The sequence below is a fragment of the Sparus aurata genome, chromosome 18, assembly GCF_900880675.1.
Source record: "Sparus aurata chromosome 18, fSpaAur1.1, whole genome shotgun sequence".
Classification (NCBI taxonomy): Eukaryota; Metazoa; Chordata; class Actinopteri; order Spariformes; family Sparidae; genus Sparus; species Sparus aurata.
Window position 1 is genome coordinate 825,493 of NC_044204.1, and position 17,901 is coordinate 843,393.

General features: G+C 42.6%; 1 protein-coding gene and 1 long non-coding RNA gene across 2 annotated transcripts in view; one reads left to right on the plus strand and one right to left on the minus strand.

Moving 5' to 3' along the window:
- Positions 1-3,978: 3,978 nt before the first annotated feature.
- Positions 3,979-5,115, minus strand: LOC115568356 (uncharacterized). The gene is made up of 2 exons (XR_003981373.1): positions 4,809-5,115; positions 3,979-4,269 (listed from the first exon to the last, which is right to left on the minus strand). It is a non-coding gene; the product is annotated as an uncharacterized LOC115568356 (long non-coding RNA).
- A 2,648-nt stretch (positions 5,116-7,763) lies between these two features.
- The window catches only part of polr2b (RNA polymerase II subunit B), a 29,411-nt gene continuing 19,273 nt past the window's right edge, over positions 7,764-17,901 (plus strand). Inside the window, exons 1-3 of the mRNA XM_030395559.1 lie at positions 7,764-7,912; positions 8,986-9,058; positions 17,432-17,582. Coding sequence (XP_030251419.1) covers positions 7,894-7,912; positions 8,986-9,058; positions 17,432-17,582 — 243 coding nt within the window. The 5' untranslated portion in view covers positions 7,764-7,893. The remainder of the gene's footprint in view (positions 7,913-8,985; positions 9,059-17,431; positions 17,583-17,901) is intronic.

Below are 17,901 nucleotides of genomic sequence, written 5' to 3' on the forward strand. Positions count from 1 at the left end.
GAGCGAGATATAGATAGAGATAGAGAGATAGATAGAGATAGATAGATGGATATATAGAGATAGATATAGATAGATAGATAGATATAGAGATAGATAGATAGAGATAGAGAGATATAGATGGATAGATGGATAGATAGAGATAGATAGAGATATAGAGAGATAGATAGATATAGAGAGATAGAGATAGATAGATGGATAGATAGAGATAGATATAGATAGATGGATAGATAGAGATAGATAGAGAGATATAGATATAGATGGATAGATGGATAGATAGAGATAGATAGAGATATAGAGAGATATAGATATAGATATAGAGAGATAGAGATAGATAGATGGATAGATGGATAGATAGAGATAGATATAGATAGATATAGAGAGATAGAGAGATAGATATAGATAGATGGATAGATGGATAGATAGAGATAGAGATAGATAGATATAGAGAGATATAGATGGATAGATGGATAGATAGAGATAGAGATAGACAAGCTTGACACGGGTCTTGATCCCGGTCGTCTGCATGCAACACGGCAGCAGTTCCACTGCTCTATTCCCTCATCCTACATGTTTTGGTTGACTACTATTGTGAACATCTCTGATTGAATAATTTCCGAAGGAGATTAATATGAGAAAAAGGCCAGCAAAGTTCCCATAGCATCAGGTAAGAAAACTGATCGCAGTCGTTGTTGATTTTACTCAAACATTAATGGAATTTCAATTTCCACCACTTCTTCCCAGACAAGGAAGGCAAACACCGCAAGCTCAGCCAAGTCAAGTCACATCTACGAGAAGAGAGAGTGTCCGACTTCATAGCAGCGTTTGTATCCCCGCCCCTGCAGTCGCCAGCAGATCTCGCTGCTGCAGGCAGTCAGCAGGAGTTCAACTTGAACGCGCCTCTTCTCTGCTCTGAAACATGGAGGAAACATGAAGCAGGGGGCGGGGATAAGACAGAGAGGCAGCTCCATCCACTGGCTGACTCCACCCATTTATGGGAGGCCCCTCCCCCACCTTATTCATCTGACAGTCATGATTGAGGAATGGAGCCCCTCTGCTAACTAGACCAGTACTCAAACTTGGAATAATACTTCTTTTTATGAAACTGTCCCAGTTCAGACTGGGAGGACGGGTATGTTTCAGACTGGGAGGACTTGTACATTTCAGACTGGGATGATTAGTCCGGTTCAGACTGGCAGGACTGGCACGTTTCAGATAGGGATGACTGGTTGTCTCTGAGGGTCTTACTGGTCTCATAAGACTGAAATAGTTTAACTGCAGACAGAAGAAGTCAGAAGGTTAAAATGACGCTGACCATCATGCCTCGCACTTGATGACATCCGCCGCCGTGTTCTTCAAAGATCTGTGCAACACATACCCATGATGAGCCCCAGATTTCTCCAAATTGGGTTTTCAGCTACATGCTGATGGCATTTCTGTTATACTTTCACATAGAGACTTTATTTGAACATTAAAACATGAATTCAAATTTTACCTATTGACGTGTATTTCAAAGTTTCAGTAGGTGTTATAATGTTTAAGTAATGTCACTTCCATGATCATGATAATTTTGGGAGAAATGTGGTGATAATAATGGATGTGTATGGGAGAGGCAAGCAATGATGGTTAATGACGAATAGGCCACGCCCACTTTAATCTATCAACATGTCACTCAAGATATTAGTTAATACTTGCCCCTAGAGCATGCATACCAAATTTGGTGAAATTCCGTCCAATGGTCTTTGAGATACGCATGTGTAGCATTTATAGCGCCCCCTATAGGTTGAGCTCAACATGCTTTGGTAGGCAGATTCCCAGTGTGAACCTACCCACCAAGTTCTGTGATGATAGGGCAAATGGTGGTGGAATTATGGCCAATCATTTCTAAGCCCCGCCGATTGCAAAAATACATTGGTCCGTTGCAGCCACGTTTTATGACCAATCTGGCTCATTTATAGTAGAAATGTGTCTTATCATCCCCTGAAGCCGTATACCAAATTTGGTGTCGATAGAGTCAATCTTTCAAAGGTTCTATTTATTTTACTGTTTTTCACATTATGCTAATTAGCTGGGGCGCCGAAAAGGGGGGGATAAGGGGAAGGATTCTAGGGGCCCATCATTGAAAGGGGCCCAGAAAGGCCCCTAATAAAATTTATAATACTGACAAAAATAATATGACACTAATTTGTTAGTTTATAATCTTAAATATGCATCACTTAATGCACTGATAATAACGCTAAGTTTATTTTGGAAACATTACTCAAGCCCCCCCCTTACGTAAAATGGTTCGGTCCTACCATCAGAGGCCAGTACTGCGAAGGGGGCTCAACATAGCCAGGCTTTGTGCTCATTAAGCAGCTCAACAAAGCCCCAAGTCCCCAAATAGAGTTAAACGGTACTGCGACGGTGGTTATCAACTTAATTTGTAAAGTCCGGTTCTCTGCTTTGTGCTCTGCGTGCGTTCACATAAAAGGGGGCGTTTGACGTCATATTATTCTACTTCCGTGCGAAAATGGATCGATCCCGGGCCACATATTTTACTCAAGATGAGCAGATTCTTATTATGCAGGACTATAAAGAATTCAAGGAAACCATCACAGTAAAAAGTAACACTGTCGCCACCAATAGAGCGAGGGAGGGCTGCTGGCAGAAAACTGCTGACCGTGTAAATGCGTAAGTTAACAATGATTAATATTATGGTCAATATTATATTAAGCCCTTAGTGTTTTCATTTCTGAAAGCTCAACATTGTGCAACTTTTAACCCTCATCCATTTAAAAAATAAATACACTGAAGCAACAACTATCTTTTTTCATTTTTGAATGATGTCTATATTGTTTTCACATTTTACTGATCTCAGTTATAGAATGCGCGTGTGTGTTTTATTGAAAGCGAGGCTGAGTGTGCGTAAGCTATAAATGTTAAGTGTTTTGTTTTTGCATTACTGTGTCGGGATGAACAAGCAAATTTAGCTACTGTCCCTGTACAATGACAATAAAGACCTTTTGACAGTGAAAATAGCTCAAGCCTGTAAGATTTGTGTTTGGGCGTACACTGCCTTACAACGGGTGAAACATTGATCAGTTCATCAGTTTATTCATGGACACATCAAAGAAATAATTAACTTTACTCATTATCTGTGACAAATAAATACTAGGTTGGCCTAATTAATATTTCATATTGCATTTTATTAAGATGTGGAAGCAGCAGTCGGACATGGCAGCAAGTTAGAGCCAAATACAAAAAACATCATTCAAAGTGGTATAATGTAGCCAAGCTGCCCCATCATTTTGTCAGTGTGTGTTCTTGCTCAGATTTTCTGCATCACCAACTGAATGTAAGTAGGTTCCCGTGGCGAAAAAACGAAGGGCTACACAAACAGTTTGCCCGACAGTGAGCGCACAGCTTCTTCGAGTGGCATTCCTGACACTCAGCTCAATAAGTGAGCAAATGTACCGTATTCCCTCGGCTGAAAATCTATATCGCTCATAGAGAATTTCATCAGGAAATGCCAGCGGATCAGCGCGATCTCTAAGAAGCCGCTCACGTCGTAGTGCTGCCCGAATTATTCTTGCTCCCAAGTCCACCGGGTTCTCAATGAATGGTGACGCCATCTCCAAATGAGTTAGACAGTGAAACAGCGGCGCTTTTATAGCCGATTTTAAGCTGAAACTCTGAACATAACCTGGTCGGGACCAGGTTATGAGTTAAGCATAAGTTACCATGGTGATCTAGCCGGGTTAAAAGAGAGCCACCTTTGTAGTACAGGGAAGCCTGGCTTTAAACTCAACATACCTCGCTAACACACTAAACTGGCTTCGCAGTACAGGCCTCTGGTTATGAGCTAAGTGTGGCGGGGCAAAGGCTCTCAATGTCAATGTCAAGTTGTCCAACAACGCCACCTTGGGAAATGCACCCAAGGAATTATTTTACAGTGATCAAAAACACAGGTTCGTTCCACTCGGCAGGCAAGACACGTGGTTCACAGCTTACAAAAATACTTTATTGATAATAAATATATATATATCCTCACAAAATTGGCATTAATGCACAATGAAGAAGAAGCCTAATCAGGGGCTGAGGCCTACTGGCGGGAAATGAGCTAGTGAAGGGGGAAGGGGACTTCAAAGAAGGATAACTTATAGAAAAAGGGTTCACCCAGACACGCGTGGCAGTCACACACTGTGATATCACCAAAATCCAAAAGAAGCACAGCACACAAGGAGGGACACCACCACCCACGTCACCAGCACCACCACCAGCCTGCAGCCACTGAGAAGGAGACAAAAAAAGGAAGTTTACAATGGAAATAATTGACCCAAAATGTACAACAAAAATACACAAAAGAAAGCAAGGAATAAATTCACAAAATAAGCTAAACACAATTGCCTAAAGAAAGCAATTTACTTAATCCAAACAATAACGTAAAGAAAACAAAACAAATAATTCAAAAATAAGGGATTAACTTTTCACAATCATTTAGTTAAAATGACAAAAGTAACCAGGTTAAAAGTGCAATGTCAGCAGTGCACCATGCAAGCCAGCTGCGGCCACAACCCGGAAGCAGCAGCGCCACCAAGCAGCACAGAGCTGCGGGAAAATGAAGGGAGCGGTAAATCAGTCACTGCCGGAGACAAAGTCCGGCGGATCAGGGGACAACGTCGTATATAAAAGCAGCAGCAGAGACAAAGTCGTGCATAAATGTGGTAGAGACAAAACAGCAGCGGTCCCAATCAGCTGGTGGTGGTCATGTGATTTGCCACCTGTGGATTTCAGCCAGCTGATGAGCGTTCCTGTTTTTAGAGGCAAACCTGCACAGGGAGAGGGAGGGAGAGAGACCCACACGGCAGCGGACATCTACCACCGCCTGAGAGAACCAGGCATCAAACGGAGCACGGAGTATAGGGCACTCGGTCGCTGCTCTGCACAGGCAAACACCTCTGACCCGGAAGTGACGCGTCATTGACAGCGCACGGAGGAGGGCTGTACTTATGTACTGCTGCCCTAGTGGTCAGCTGTGCACAATTAACTGCAGTAAGACAGCCCTATTTCTATGCTGCTACATAAGCATAAGTTACCATGGTGATCTAGCCGGGTTAAAAGAGAGCCACCTTTGTAGTACAGGAAAGCCTGGCTTTAGACTCAACATACCTCGCTAACCCACTAAACTGGCTTCGCAGTACACCCCTCTGATCAACTGAACTGCTGCGCGGTGCGCTGTATCGGTCAGTAAGGAGACCAAGAGAAGGCAAAATGCCCCGGAAGTCGGGTAGCCAAAAAAAGGAAAGACAAAAAGATTAGGCAGGAGAGAGAAGCAAAGGGGCGTCAGTATGTCACCCAGTTTTTCCAGAAACAAGGTGGGTTTGGTTCATGTGGTGGAAAGTTCTGGAACACATTAGTCTGTGTTTATCTTAACCTTGTGGTTTTTAAGCTAGCTCACTATTCTCCCCATATTAGCTCATATTTTGGAAGAAAACTCTGGATTTTTAGATTTCACTGTTCACGTTTAGCAAGCTGCCCATATTTAATCAGTTGACCACCCCTCCTGTCAAAAATGATGCATGTTTGAACAGACGCGTCAAGTGCAGCAGCAGCAGCCGCAGCTGTCTGTGAGCCCTGTGAGCCCCCTACCCCTGAACCAGCCCCAGTACCCCCACCTACCCCCGAACCAGCCCCAGTAGGCCTACCCACAGCTGAGGAAGGAGGTGAGCAGCTCTGTGTTGAATTAATCTATTATTATGGGAAAAAAAAGATACATTGAAATTAATGAATTAAGATCATTCTGAAATAAAAACACATAGTCTGTATTTATTTCAGAATGATTTAAATGGTTTAAAAAGCATAGCCTATAACTTTATTTTGTTTTGTTGAAATTTAGCTATCACTGAAACTGAACTATAAACTCACTGAAATACTATGTTTGGTCAGTAGTTTGGGACTCTCACCCCTTGCTTTGCAGTAGGAAATGAGGAGAATAATCTGGTGCTTGCAGACTAAGTGACTGCTCTCAATCCAATCAGAGAAACGTTAACAATATTAAATCGCAACGACCATAGAGCCTCGTTTATGTATTTTTTCCACCCCAACTCTAATTCCACCACGTACAGTTTTGGAGATAAATTGTTATTATTATTATTTTTAATAGATTTTTTTTAACAAAATATAAACGTATATACCAAACTTAATAAAAACAACAACAAAAACATAATGTAAGACAGCATACAGTTTTTACATTGAGTGCAGTGGCTGGTCTAAGTGTGTGTGGGGGGTGTGATGTGCATGTTTGAAAGAGAAATTGTGAGGTATTGCTATAATAGTAATTTTGGAGATAAATTAGACCTAAATGCAGGGCTACAAGAGGGAGACAGTGAGCAGTGGGGTACTGGTTGTGAAAATCACATTTTCTTTTGTTATTTTTGATCAAATCACTGACAGTAAAACAGAATGGTGGGAGGAAACCTGAATCTGGTGATGGTGATGCTATTTCAAACGGTATTACAGGAAATTCTATATAATTCATGTATGTCATGCATTTGTAATTTTCAGGTAATTTAATTTAAGAGAATTATATATTTTAACCATTAAAGTTGCAGACTTGCAGACAATGTATCTAAATTCCATTGTATTCTGAGTGTTCAGTGCTTCCCCTACTAAGTAACTGTCATGTTGTTCTTTTCACACATATAGGAAATTATAGTCAAAAATATCATTAAAATGCACAGTTTTATGTAAACAGCATAACAAATTTTCGTCGGCCTTATGGCCGACTATACTGGGCCCAGTAATATTTCTTTTCATGGGGCCCAAAATCCCTGGCAGCGCCCCTGCTGGCACCTCCCGGCAAACAGTGGCACAAACAGTGGCACAAACAGTGGCACCTCCCGGCAGATGTCAACAGTAGCGGCACAAGCACTGGCACCTCTCAGCAAACAGTGGCACAAGCACTGGCACTTCCGGCAAACAGTGGCACAAGCACTGGCACCTCCCGGCATGCAGTGGCACCTCCGGCAAACAGCGGCATCTGCCGCGACTGCTAGCGGCACCTAGCTGCAGCATCTGGGGGTGCCACCAGAGATGCCGCAGCTAGGTGCCGCTGCCACAAATTGAGCCAGCCCCTGCTGGGTTTCTCCGCATTTACCATACTGCTGAGAATACTTGTACACTCGAAATTTAAGTGCGGCTGATTTGACCACGGAGCGTGACGGACGGCTTGACCGCAGTTCCTTGTCCATGTGTCACGGTAGATTACCCTGCTGTAGCCTACTAGCCTAGTGTTTGTTCTACACAGCACCGTCCTGTAAATGACAACATCCGGTCTCTGAATATGAAAACACAGGCCTTTTTTCCGTTTCTGTTTTCTAGTGATTTCATTTTTTGTTATATGAAATAGAAAATGAAAATCGAATATTTTTTTTAATTTCGCTCATCCCCTTTTGGCCATGAAAAAGAAAAACGCCTTGTATTTCAATTCTATTTTTTCTATTTTAAAACGAAAATCAAATAACCACTAGTTTTTTGTTTTTTAATAACCGTTTCTGAAAGGAAAATTGGATGACCAAAAGATACAGTTTCAGACACTCTTAGACAGTTTCGGACACTCTTAGACAGTTTGAGACAGCCCTAGACATTTTGAGACAGTTTGAGACCGTTTAAGCTTCGGGATCATTTGGACACACTGTTAGTAGTTTTCACGGTGAACAATAGGCGTCCCTAAAGCGACAACACACACGGATACCAACCGCCATGAAACTCCGCAGAAGAAGAAGAAGAGGAGGAGGGGGGAAAGAACGACGAAGAAGACCGGAAGTAACATATTTGTTCCGGGGCGCGCTGTTCGTCACAACGCCGTGTCGGAGATTTCAGTTTGTTGGATTCTAAATCATCTTCAGATAAAACATGTACGACCAGGACGAAGGTGAGCCGCTACCTGTTCACACCCGCACAAACTGTAGTAACACAAAGGCCATCATTTTATGAACTCAAAGGCTACCCAAACTTTATTAACACAAACTTCATTAACACAATGTTAACACTATCTGAAAACATGATCCTCCGGCAGCACCTAGCTGTTGGCTAATGTTAGCTTCTGAAGGCATCTAATTGTTTGAGTGAACACACATGCTAATATCAGTTAGCTCACATTAGCGCCTGAAAACATAGACTTAGACACATTAGCAAATTAGTTCCATCTGAAAACGAGAACGTTTAACTGATCAGCATGCTAGCAGCAGCTAATGCTAAGCGCGCGGCCAATTTAGCGACTTTCTCGCTAGATTTGGCGACTTTTCAGACCCTCTTAGCGACTTCATTTCCAAAAAACGACTAGCGACAAATTTAGCGACTTATTCAGATCATCAGGGGAAAGGCGAGAAATATATTATATTGTCATTCACATGCTGCTCAGAGTCATCGCAGTCCACTGCTCCTCTGCAGCAGCGCCAGGGTCCCTCCCGTGCGGCTGCGCAGGCGGCAGGCCAGTGTGTGAGGGCCGGCTGGGGCAGGCAGGAGCGGACGCCGCGGCCGCTCGCTCTGTGGATTTGAGACCGGATAGCTGCCGTTTACTCTGTTTTGATTGGTTAATTCTCCGACTTCTTTCGCGGTTCCACTGGTACTTTACGTTACCGGTGATAACCTTAAGCTGCTGAGTCTAGATCACGTTTGATCTTCTCTCTCACCCTTTCTCCAGATTAGGATGTTCCTCTATCTTGTAAAAATGCACATAGTTCGTTTGATATTGTCCCTCCCTTTACTGTTTTTACTTCAAATATATTTATCCCTGTAGTGAGTTGTAGTGTGATTATTTGATAAAGATTTCTCTATCAATCTTTTGCTTAAAATAATCTCCCCCTCACTGCATGAGACACAACCAGTTAAGTATTATGGAAATTGGTACGTGTGAACCTGTGAAAATCAAAACAACAGATATTGATGAGTGATGATGAATATTGATCAGTGAGGATGTCTCATGTTTATTTATGTGTTTGGCAGATAATCAATACGATGAGGATGATGATGAAATTACCCCAGATTTGTGGCAGGAAGCTTGTTGGATCGTCATCAGGTAAACTCACCTGGGCCTCTCCACACCTGTGTCAGCATACCGTCAATGACACCAACAGAAGAGACTGAAAATTGTCAACAATATTAAGTCATTATCAGCAGGGCTGGGCAATATGACCTAAATGAATATATCCCTGTATATTATTGTGTGTTCTGCAGTGAGTGTTATATCACTGTGTTACTTAAATAAAGTAGAACTCTAACGTAAGATAAAAGGAGGTAGAGGTCTGTTTGAGTTCTTGGAGGAGTAGCCTGCTCAACAATTCAGTCAGTCAAGTGGTGGTTTTATTTATCTCAACAGCAATTATATAGCAGAAAATCAATAGTACAATAGTCACTTTATCAAGTCACGTCTAGCAAGCACATTTACATATAGCATCACCAGACACACACAGGTGAGGATCACGGAGCAGAATAACCTTTAATGTTAACAGATCAGCTGAACTGGTGACACAGGGTTAAGGTTAACGTCTGACCAGATCGGCAGAAAAGTTGCATTGAAACATACCGCCTCGACTACTGCCAACTATACAGTAGTGTGTACATTCTGCGTGTGTGTGAGATGCAGTAAGTCTTCCAAACATTGGGTGGTGCTAGTCTCGTGCTAGTAATCCAAAACATTAAAACAGGAAATGATGGAACAGAGTGCAGCCCATAGATTATCAGAGAAAAACAAAGCGTGCACAGTATTTGCTCAGTATTCGTTTGACCTGAGAAGACATTTGTGGAAAACAACACTTGGCATTACTTGAAAGATCATTATGGCTAGGCTGATGTGACCATTAGCTCAGCCATGTCTGCTCTCGGGCTTGTTATTATACGAAGACCTTGCAGGAGGGAAAAGTGGTTTGTTTACCATCGTCACTCCCGCCCCTCCCACACACCGCACTGATTCGCTAGCACACCGCCAATCAGAATGGTCATTGAACAGCCAGCAGACAACCAATCAGAGTGTCCGATGGTGTCCAATCCTCGGACAAAATGTTTATGTACGTTTTTAGAGAAATGTTGTAATATTGCAAAATTGGGCTTAGTTGGGAGCAGAATTTCTGTATATGTAGGGTTCATTTGCAGGGTTGATTGCTTACTTAGCCCCATAAAGGTATATAACATTAATAATAATAGAATAGAAAAGTCTTTATTGTCATTGTACAGGAGAGTACAATGAAATTTAGGGTGCTCCCGCAGCAACAAATAAAAAAAAAGCAACACATAGAACAAATAGTAATATAAATAAATTATATATATATATATATATATATATATATATATATATATATATATATATATATATATATATATATATATATGCATATATATATATGCATATATATATATATATATATATATATATATATATATATGCATATATATATAGATTATATATATATATATATATATATATATATATATATATATATATATATATATATATATATATATATATATATATATATATATATATGCATATATATATATATATATATATATATATATATATATGCATATATATATATGCATATATATATATATATATATGCATATATATATATATATATATATGCATATATATATATATATATGCTATATATATATATATATTATATATATATATATATGCTCGGGTTGAAGAGGTTAAAAACATCAAAGCTAAACATCATATCTAGTCAAACCGCATCACGTCATCACTACAAATACAGAGCTAAATTGTGCCAGCCAGCTAAATTCAAAATGTATGACGCGCTGGTGTGCTTCCTGAACAATGGTCCGTGTTGAACAATCAGATCCCTGCGCGTATAGTGCGCGTCATAGGAATTTAACGAGGCTTCGAGGCAGAGTTTTTGCCTCGAGGAATTTTTATAGTTGAGTTAATCGAGTAACTCGATGAATCGTTTCAGCCCTACATAGCTCTTCTTGTTCTCCAGGTGGCTCAGCGCTGTATGGAGTGTGAGGGCAATGGGTCTTCTGTAGAACGGTTTGCCCTTTAAGGCCCCCACACACCACCCAGACGTCCAACTGCCTTGTCCAACCACTCTCCAACCACTCCGTTGCCTCTTGTCTGACCCGTTCGGCAGAAAAGTTGCATTGAACACACCGCTTCGACGTGCTGCTTACGCCACAGTAGCGTGTATGTTCTGCGCTTGCGCAAGATGCAATAAGCGGGTGGCGCTTGTGTTGTGAGTTGTAAACGAGAACCTTATGCACGCAACTCTTTACTTTCGATCAAAACGAAACTTAACTATTTCCGACAAAAAACAGCTGCATACTAAACATGCAGCGAGGCATTACCAAACTTACACAAATTAATTCGTCCTGAACGGACATAACAACTAGTCTGGTGCCACTACTGCAATACATGAAAACGGGGAATGACGGAACGGAGTGCATAGAAAAACAAAGCGCACACAGTATTCCGCCCCTCCCACACACCGCGCTGATTTGCTAGCACACCGCCAATCAGAACGGCCATTCAGCTGGCACACAACCAATCAGAGGATCCAATGGCTCAGACGTCTGACGGCCCTCCTCCTCAGACTTCGCATGCTCAGTCGGATCCGACAACGTCCGCGCGGCCCCGAAAGCTTCCGACAGAGCCGAACACACCAAACATATTTGTTCCGGACCTCGTCCGAGTCTCTCCAAACGCTTCAGACGGCCAACGGTTGGGCTGGTGTGTTCCTGCCTTTAGGCAAACTGGTAGGGGTCGAGGGAGGGAGGGAGACAGTCTCTGATGTGCTGGGAAACTGATCGCTCCAAGCACTTCATGATTACAGACATCAGAGCGATAGGTCTGTAATCATTAAGGCTGTCTATGGCAGGTTTTTTGGGGATGGGGATGATGATAGAGGCCTTCAGACATGTGGGGACGGTGGCATGTGTCAGGGAGAGGTTGAAGATTTTGGTGAGGATCCCTGCCAGTTGGTCTGCACATGCTTTAATCACCGCCCCTGGGATACCGTCAGGACCAGCAGCTTTTCTGGGGTTCACTGCTCTTAAGTTTTTTCTCACCTCGTGCTCCTGGAGAGAGAGAGGTGGGGTGCTGGAACCAGGGGGAGGCAGTGACTGCAGGTGTGTGGTGGTGGTCTCAAACCGGGCAAAGAAGCTGTTTAGCTCCTCTTCCAGTGTGCTGCTGCTGTTGGAGGATGTGGGAGGGGGGTTCCCTTTGTAGTTGGTTTGGGCCTGGATGCCCTAACCAACATCCATCTGACGCGGGTTATTGTCCGTCAGGTATCCTTCTATTTTGTTCTTGTAGGAGACCTTGGCCTGTTTGATGCCCCTCCTAAGGTCAGCTCTGGCAGTGCTGTAGGGAGCTCTGTCTCCCGTCCTGAAGGCCGAGTTACGAGCTCTGAGTAGCAGAGAGAGGTGGTCTGATTGTCCGAGGTGGGGGAGGGGGGTCGCTCTGTAGGCATGCTTGATGTTAGAATAAACATGATCAAGTGTGTTTTCTCCCCTGGTTGCACACTTGACGTGCTGGTGAAATTTGGGGAGAACAGTCTTGAGGCATGCTTTGTTAAAGTCCCCAGCAATGATGTGCACGCCATCCGGATGAGCCCTCTGTTGTTTACATACCATGAGCTCAAGCTGGCCGAGTGCTGTGCTAACGTTAGCATGGGGAGGGATGTAAACAACGGTTACTATGGCAACCGTTGGCTCCCGTGGCAGGTAGAAGGGTCGGCACTGAACAGACATGGCCTCTACGTCCGGTGAGCAGTGGGTGTCTATCACTCTGCTGTCCGAGCACCAGTCCTCAAGCACATACACACAGAGTCCCCCTCCCATGCTCTTACCGGAGGCTTCAGTCCGGTCGCAGCGGTGAAAGGTGCGTCCTGCAAGCTCCACGGTAGCATTTGGGATATGCAGGCGCAGCCAGGATTCGCTAACAATCAAAAGACAACAGTCACGGATGTGGCAGTTGTAGGCGATCTGTGACTGCAGCTCATCTATATTGTTCGCAAGGGATCTTGCGTTTGTGAGGAAGATAGATGGTAGCGGAGGTCTGTGTGGTTGGTTCCTAAGCTGATTTAGTAGTCCTGCCCGGCATCCTCGTTTCTGCCTCCTGTCCCTGCGCCGCCTCCAGTGCTTGCTGGACCCGATAACAATCCATGGGGTGCCCGGCGGTCTTGCTATCTCCGGTGGGATGCCGTGGGTCCGTGCGAAGGCACCCGTGGTTTCTATTTTTGCCTGAAAGCCAATTCTTATCAGGTCTTGGCGACTGTAGATGGGCCACTGTGGCATGTGTGTGCCAGAAGAACAAAAAAATTACAAATAAAACACAAAAAAGATGCAAAATAACAGGGAGCCCTAAGCCGCTGCGTCTGGACGCTCCGCCGTTGTCATAAACTGTTAATAAACTGTCAAACTTTTAATAATCACACATTAGTCATATTTTTATGAAGAAATGTATTTATTTTTTTTAATTAAACAGCTTTTTCTAGTGACTTCTTCATTTCTTTTTTTTCTTCTGACTTTCATTCATAGTGAAAGTCCCAAAAACAGTTCTTGTCCTCTGTAAAGCAAAGGCGAACATTACACTTGCTGCATTGCGTGTTAGTGTATCCTTTAATGCAGTGTCTGCAGCGTCCTCTCCCTGTCTTCACTGGGAAATGGGCAACTAGGTCCTTGCATACAGCCAATGGGAGGTGTGCACTTCTCTTGGATGGTCTTTTCTGAGCATTCAGAGGGCTTTCTGATGTTACTGTTGCTGGGCTCCCTTTGCCTGAAGATGGTCATCCTCTCTTTGGAGTTTGGAGCGCCATGTTCACCAGGATGAGAGGGGATGCTAGCTGTGCCTGAAACTGTCTCCTGTTCATTGTCTCTTTGCTAGACATCTTGAGAGAGGATGATGGTGTGCCAGAAGATGTACATGTACCAGCAACAGGATTTGATGGGGGACTTATGTTTGGCTGTAAATGAGTCCAACAAATCCACACCTCCCATGTACTTGTTGTAGGCACCAACAATGTAAGGCCTCTCAACTTCAGTGTAGGTTCTGCTGGCTTTGTCCCAGCGTTGAATCTTCTGCACAGGTTCAGGTCCAGCAAAGGAGGACACAAGTGTGACGGCAGTGGTGTAGTGGAGGGAATACAACCTGTTTGTGCCGACTGCAACAAGCCTGCTATTTTGACTACCAGATTCACCCAGTGTTGTAGATTTGCAACAAATATATAACAAGCTCTAAATGAAATGTGATGAATCTATTCCACAATAACTACATATGTACATGTTCTAGACATTGTAATGACAACAAAAAAAATTTCAAAGACATTTTACTTACTTGAATCTAGGGCTGGGCGATATGGCCTAAAAATTGAATCTCCGATTTTTTCACACCAAACTCGATTTACGATTTTAATCGTTTTTTTTTCTTCTCGAGAACAAACTTCAAATTACAAAGAAATTATTAAAAGCATTGCTTTTATCTTAATGCTATGATTTACAACAAATTTGCCCTGCCACTGTAAACGGTGCAGCTTCAAACTCACTTGAAAAAATATATAAAAGTGCATCCTTTTGAAAAGACTGTGCCCCTTTTTTATAAAATGCTTTTGTAAACATAAATTTAACATGTCAGATTGCTTGCTATTAGAAAAACAGATCAGTTTCCATATTGGTATTGATAAAGTGTTAACATAACTTTCATTAAATACTTTATTTTGCAAAAGGTGCCTTTGTTTACAAAAACGTATTTTGTATCCCTGAAGATATGTAAACTAAATTAAACATCTGCATGCATTGCATAGTAAACATCACATGTTGGTAGATGTACAGGACATGAGGTGTGTGCTTGCTGTCTGTTTTACACATTTTTGGCCAGGAAGACGAGCCTGTCTGCTTCCTCTGGCTTGAGACATAATGCCCCGTTGTGGCTTCGTAACACAAACCTGGGGTCTAACATTTTCAGCATGTGGATGAACCTCCAGCTTTTCCATACGAGCAGCATGTCTTTAGCGATATGCAACGTCACTGCATCTGTAACAGCTGTCCACCGGGACCCTTTCTTCTGATACGGGACACAATGATTAAATGATTCCGCTAATGTTGGCTGCTTTTTAGCTGGTATCTGTGGGCAGCCACGGTCTGTACATCTCGTAGTGAACAAGTGTCCCACTGTGATCCAGGCGTCTGTTTGAGATGCTGAAATAAATGGTTTGGTCCGCTGCCTTTAGTTACAACAGCCTTTGAAAAAACTTTACAGTGGACGGTGGTTTGTTCGAGGTCCGACGCAACAAAACCAAGCTACTGACGAGACGGTGCCTTTTTAGGAACAAACTCTTTGCTGGCTGCATGATGTTTGTTTTTTCTGTGGAAAGTCACTGCCGGGGGGGCGGAGCCTACTATGAACCTTTCCCAGAACTGACTGGTCTGTTGATATCCTCTTTGTGGACAAAGTCATGGAATTTTAGGTCAGTCTGATTAAATTAACTACATTTTTTAGAGATAAAACTTTTAAATCAGTCAAATTTGACCAGAACACAACACAAGGGTAGTATGTATACTGTCCATGTATAAAGAAAACACTCTGTTTCAGGCAGTGGTGTAGTGGAGGGAATACAACCTGTTTGTGCCGACTGCAACAAGCCTGCTATTTTGACTACCAGACTCACCCAGTGTTGTAGATTTGCAACAAATATATAACAAGCTCTAAATGAAATGTGATGAATCTATTCCACTATAACTACATATGTACACAATAACTACATATGTACATGTTCTAGACATTGTAATGACAACAAAAAAAATGTCAGACATTTTACTTGAATCTAGGGCTTGGCGATATGGCCTAAAAATTGAATCTCCGATTTTTTCACACCAAACTCGATTTACGATTTTAATCGATTTTTTTTTTCTTCTCGAGAACAAACTTCAAATTACAAAGAAATTATTAAAAGCATTGCTTTTATCTTAATGCTATGATTTACAACAAATTTGCCCTGCCACGGTAAACGGTGCAGCTTCAAACTCACTTGAAAGAATATATAAAAGTGCATCCTTTTGAAAAGACTGTGCCCCTTTTTTATAAAATGCTTTTGTAAACATAAATTTAACATGTTAGATTGCTTGCTATTAGAAAAACAGATCAGTTTCCATATTGGTATTGATAAAGTGTTAACATAACTTTCATTAAATACTTTATTTTGCAAAAGGTGCCTTTGTTTACAAAAACGTATTTTGTATCCCTGAAGATATGTAAACTAAATTAAACATCTGCATGCATTGCATAGTAAACATCACATGTTGGTAGATGTACAGGACATGAGGTGTGTGCTTGCTGTCTGTTTTACACATTTTTGGCCAGGGAGACGAGCCTGTCTGCTTCCTCTGGCTTGAGACATAATGCCCCGTTGTGGCTTCGTAACACAAACCTGGGGTCTAACATTTTCAGCATGTGGATGAACCTCCGGCTTTTCCATACGAGCAGCATGTCTTTAGCGATATGCAACGTCACTGCATCTGTAACAGCTGTCCACCGGGACCCTTTCTTCTGATACGGGACACAATGATTAAATGATTCCACTAATGTTGGCTGCTTTTTAGCGGGTATCTGTGGGCAGCCGTGGTCTGTACATCTCGTAGTGAACAAGTGTCCCACTGTGATCCAGGCGTCTGTTTGAGATGCTGAAATAAATGGTTTGGTCCGCTGCCTTTAGTTACAACAGCCTTTGAACAAACTTTACAGTGGACGGTGGTTTGTTCGAGGTCCGACGCAACAAAGCCAAGCTACTGACGAGATGGTGCCTTTTTAGGAACGAACTCTTTGCTGGCTGCATGTTGTGTTTGTTTTTTCTGTGGAAAGTCACTGCCGGGGGGGCGGAGCCTACTATGAACTACGGGAGCCCGTGAGGAGCGGTGGCGGAGCAAGTTAAATAAAAAATCGATTTTCATTTTTTAAAATCGTCCTAAACCAAAAACTCGAATTAATCAATTTTGCCGATTTATCACCCAGCGTGTTGAAACTGGTCTTTCACCTATATAAATTGGACCTATAGAGTGCATTCGGTCTACATTGGACCTGTTTGAATGAAGTCAGCTGTCACTCTGCCTTTGACAGAGAATCCGGTCTGCAGTTCATTAACTGATAAAGCAGATAATAACAGATAAACACTCTCACTCGCAGCTCCTTCTGTTGTCCTGTCATCATCCTCTGATGTCCTGTGTCCTCCGTCGTCCTGTCTCCTCTCTCTCCCTCTGTCGTCCTTTCTCCTCTGTCTGAGTAAACCTTCTCAGGAAACAGTCCAGTCTTTGTGAACTCTATAAAATCTGTACAAACTGTATCTCTCCATATGTGTTAATAAGTGTATACTGTATGTCTGTCTTTGGTCTGATGATACATGAGTCCTGGTCTGACAAAATAAACACTTCTGGTTTCTTTCAGCTCTTACTTTGACGAGAAGGGTCTGGTGCGCCAGCAGCTGGATTCGTTTGATGAGTTCATCCAGATGTCGGTCCAGAGGATCGTGGAGGATGCTCCGCCCATTGACCTACAGGCTGAAGCGCAGCACACCTCAGGAGAGGTGGAGGAGCCGGTGAGCAACACCTGGAATGAATCTGGACCAGATCTAGGTCCTGACTTCACAACTCGGCAGCTAGGAATGATGCAAACAGTGGCAACAGCTGACCTTGACCTGCCACTGACCTGCCACTGACCTGCCACTGCCAGCATTTAAGATCGCTGTCGTCTGGCACTGGTAATCCCAGTCTCCAGTGTGGCAGCAGAGCACAGATATATGATTAAAATAAAACAACCATAAAAAGTCGTTTGTCTGAGGCAAATATGCAAAACCTAGAGACAATCACCTCTGATAACATTGAAACCGATTGAAAGTCCATGTGGACCAGTAAGAG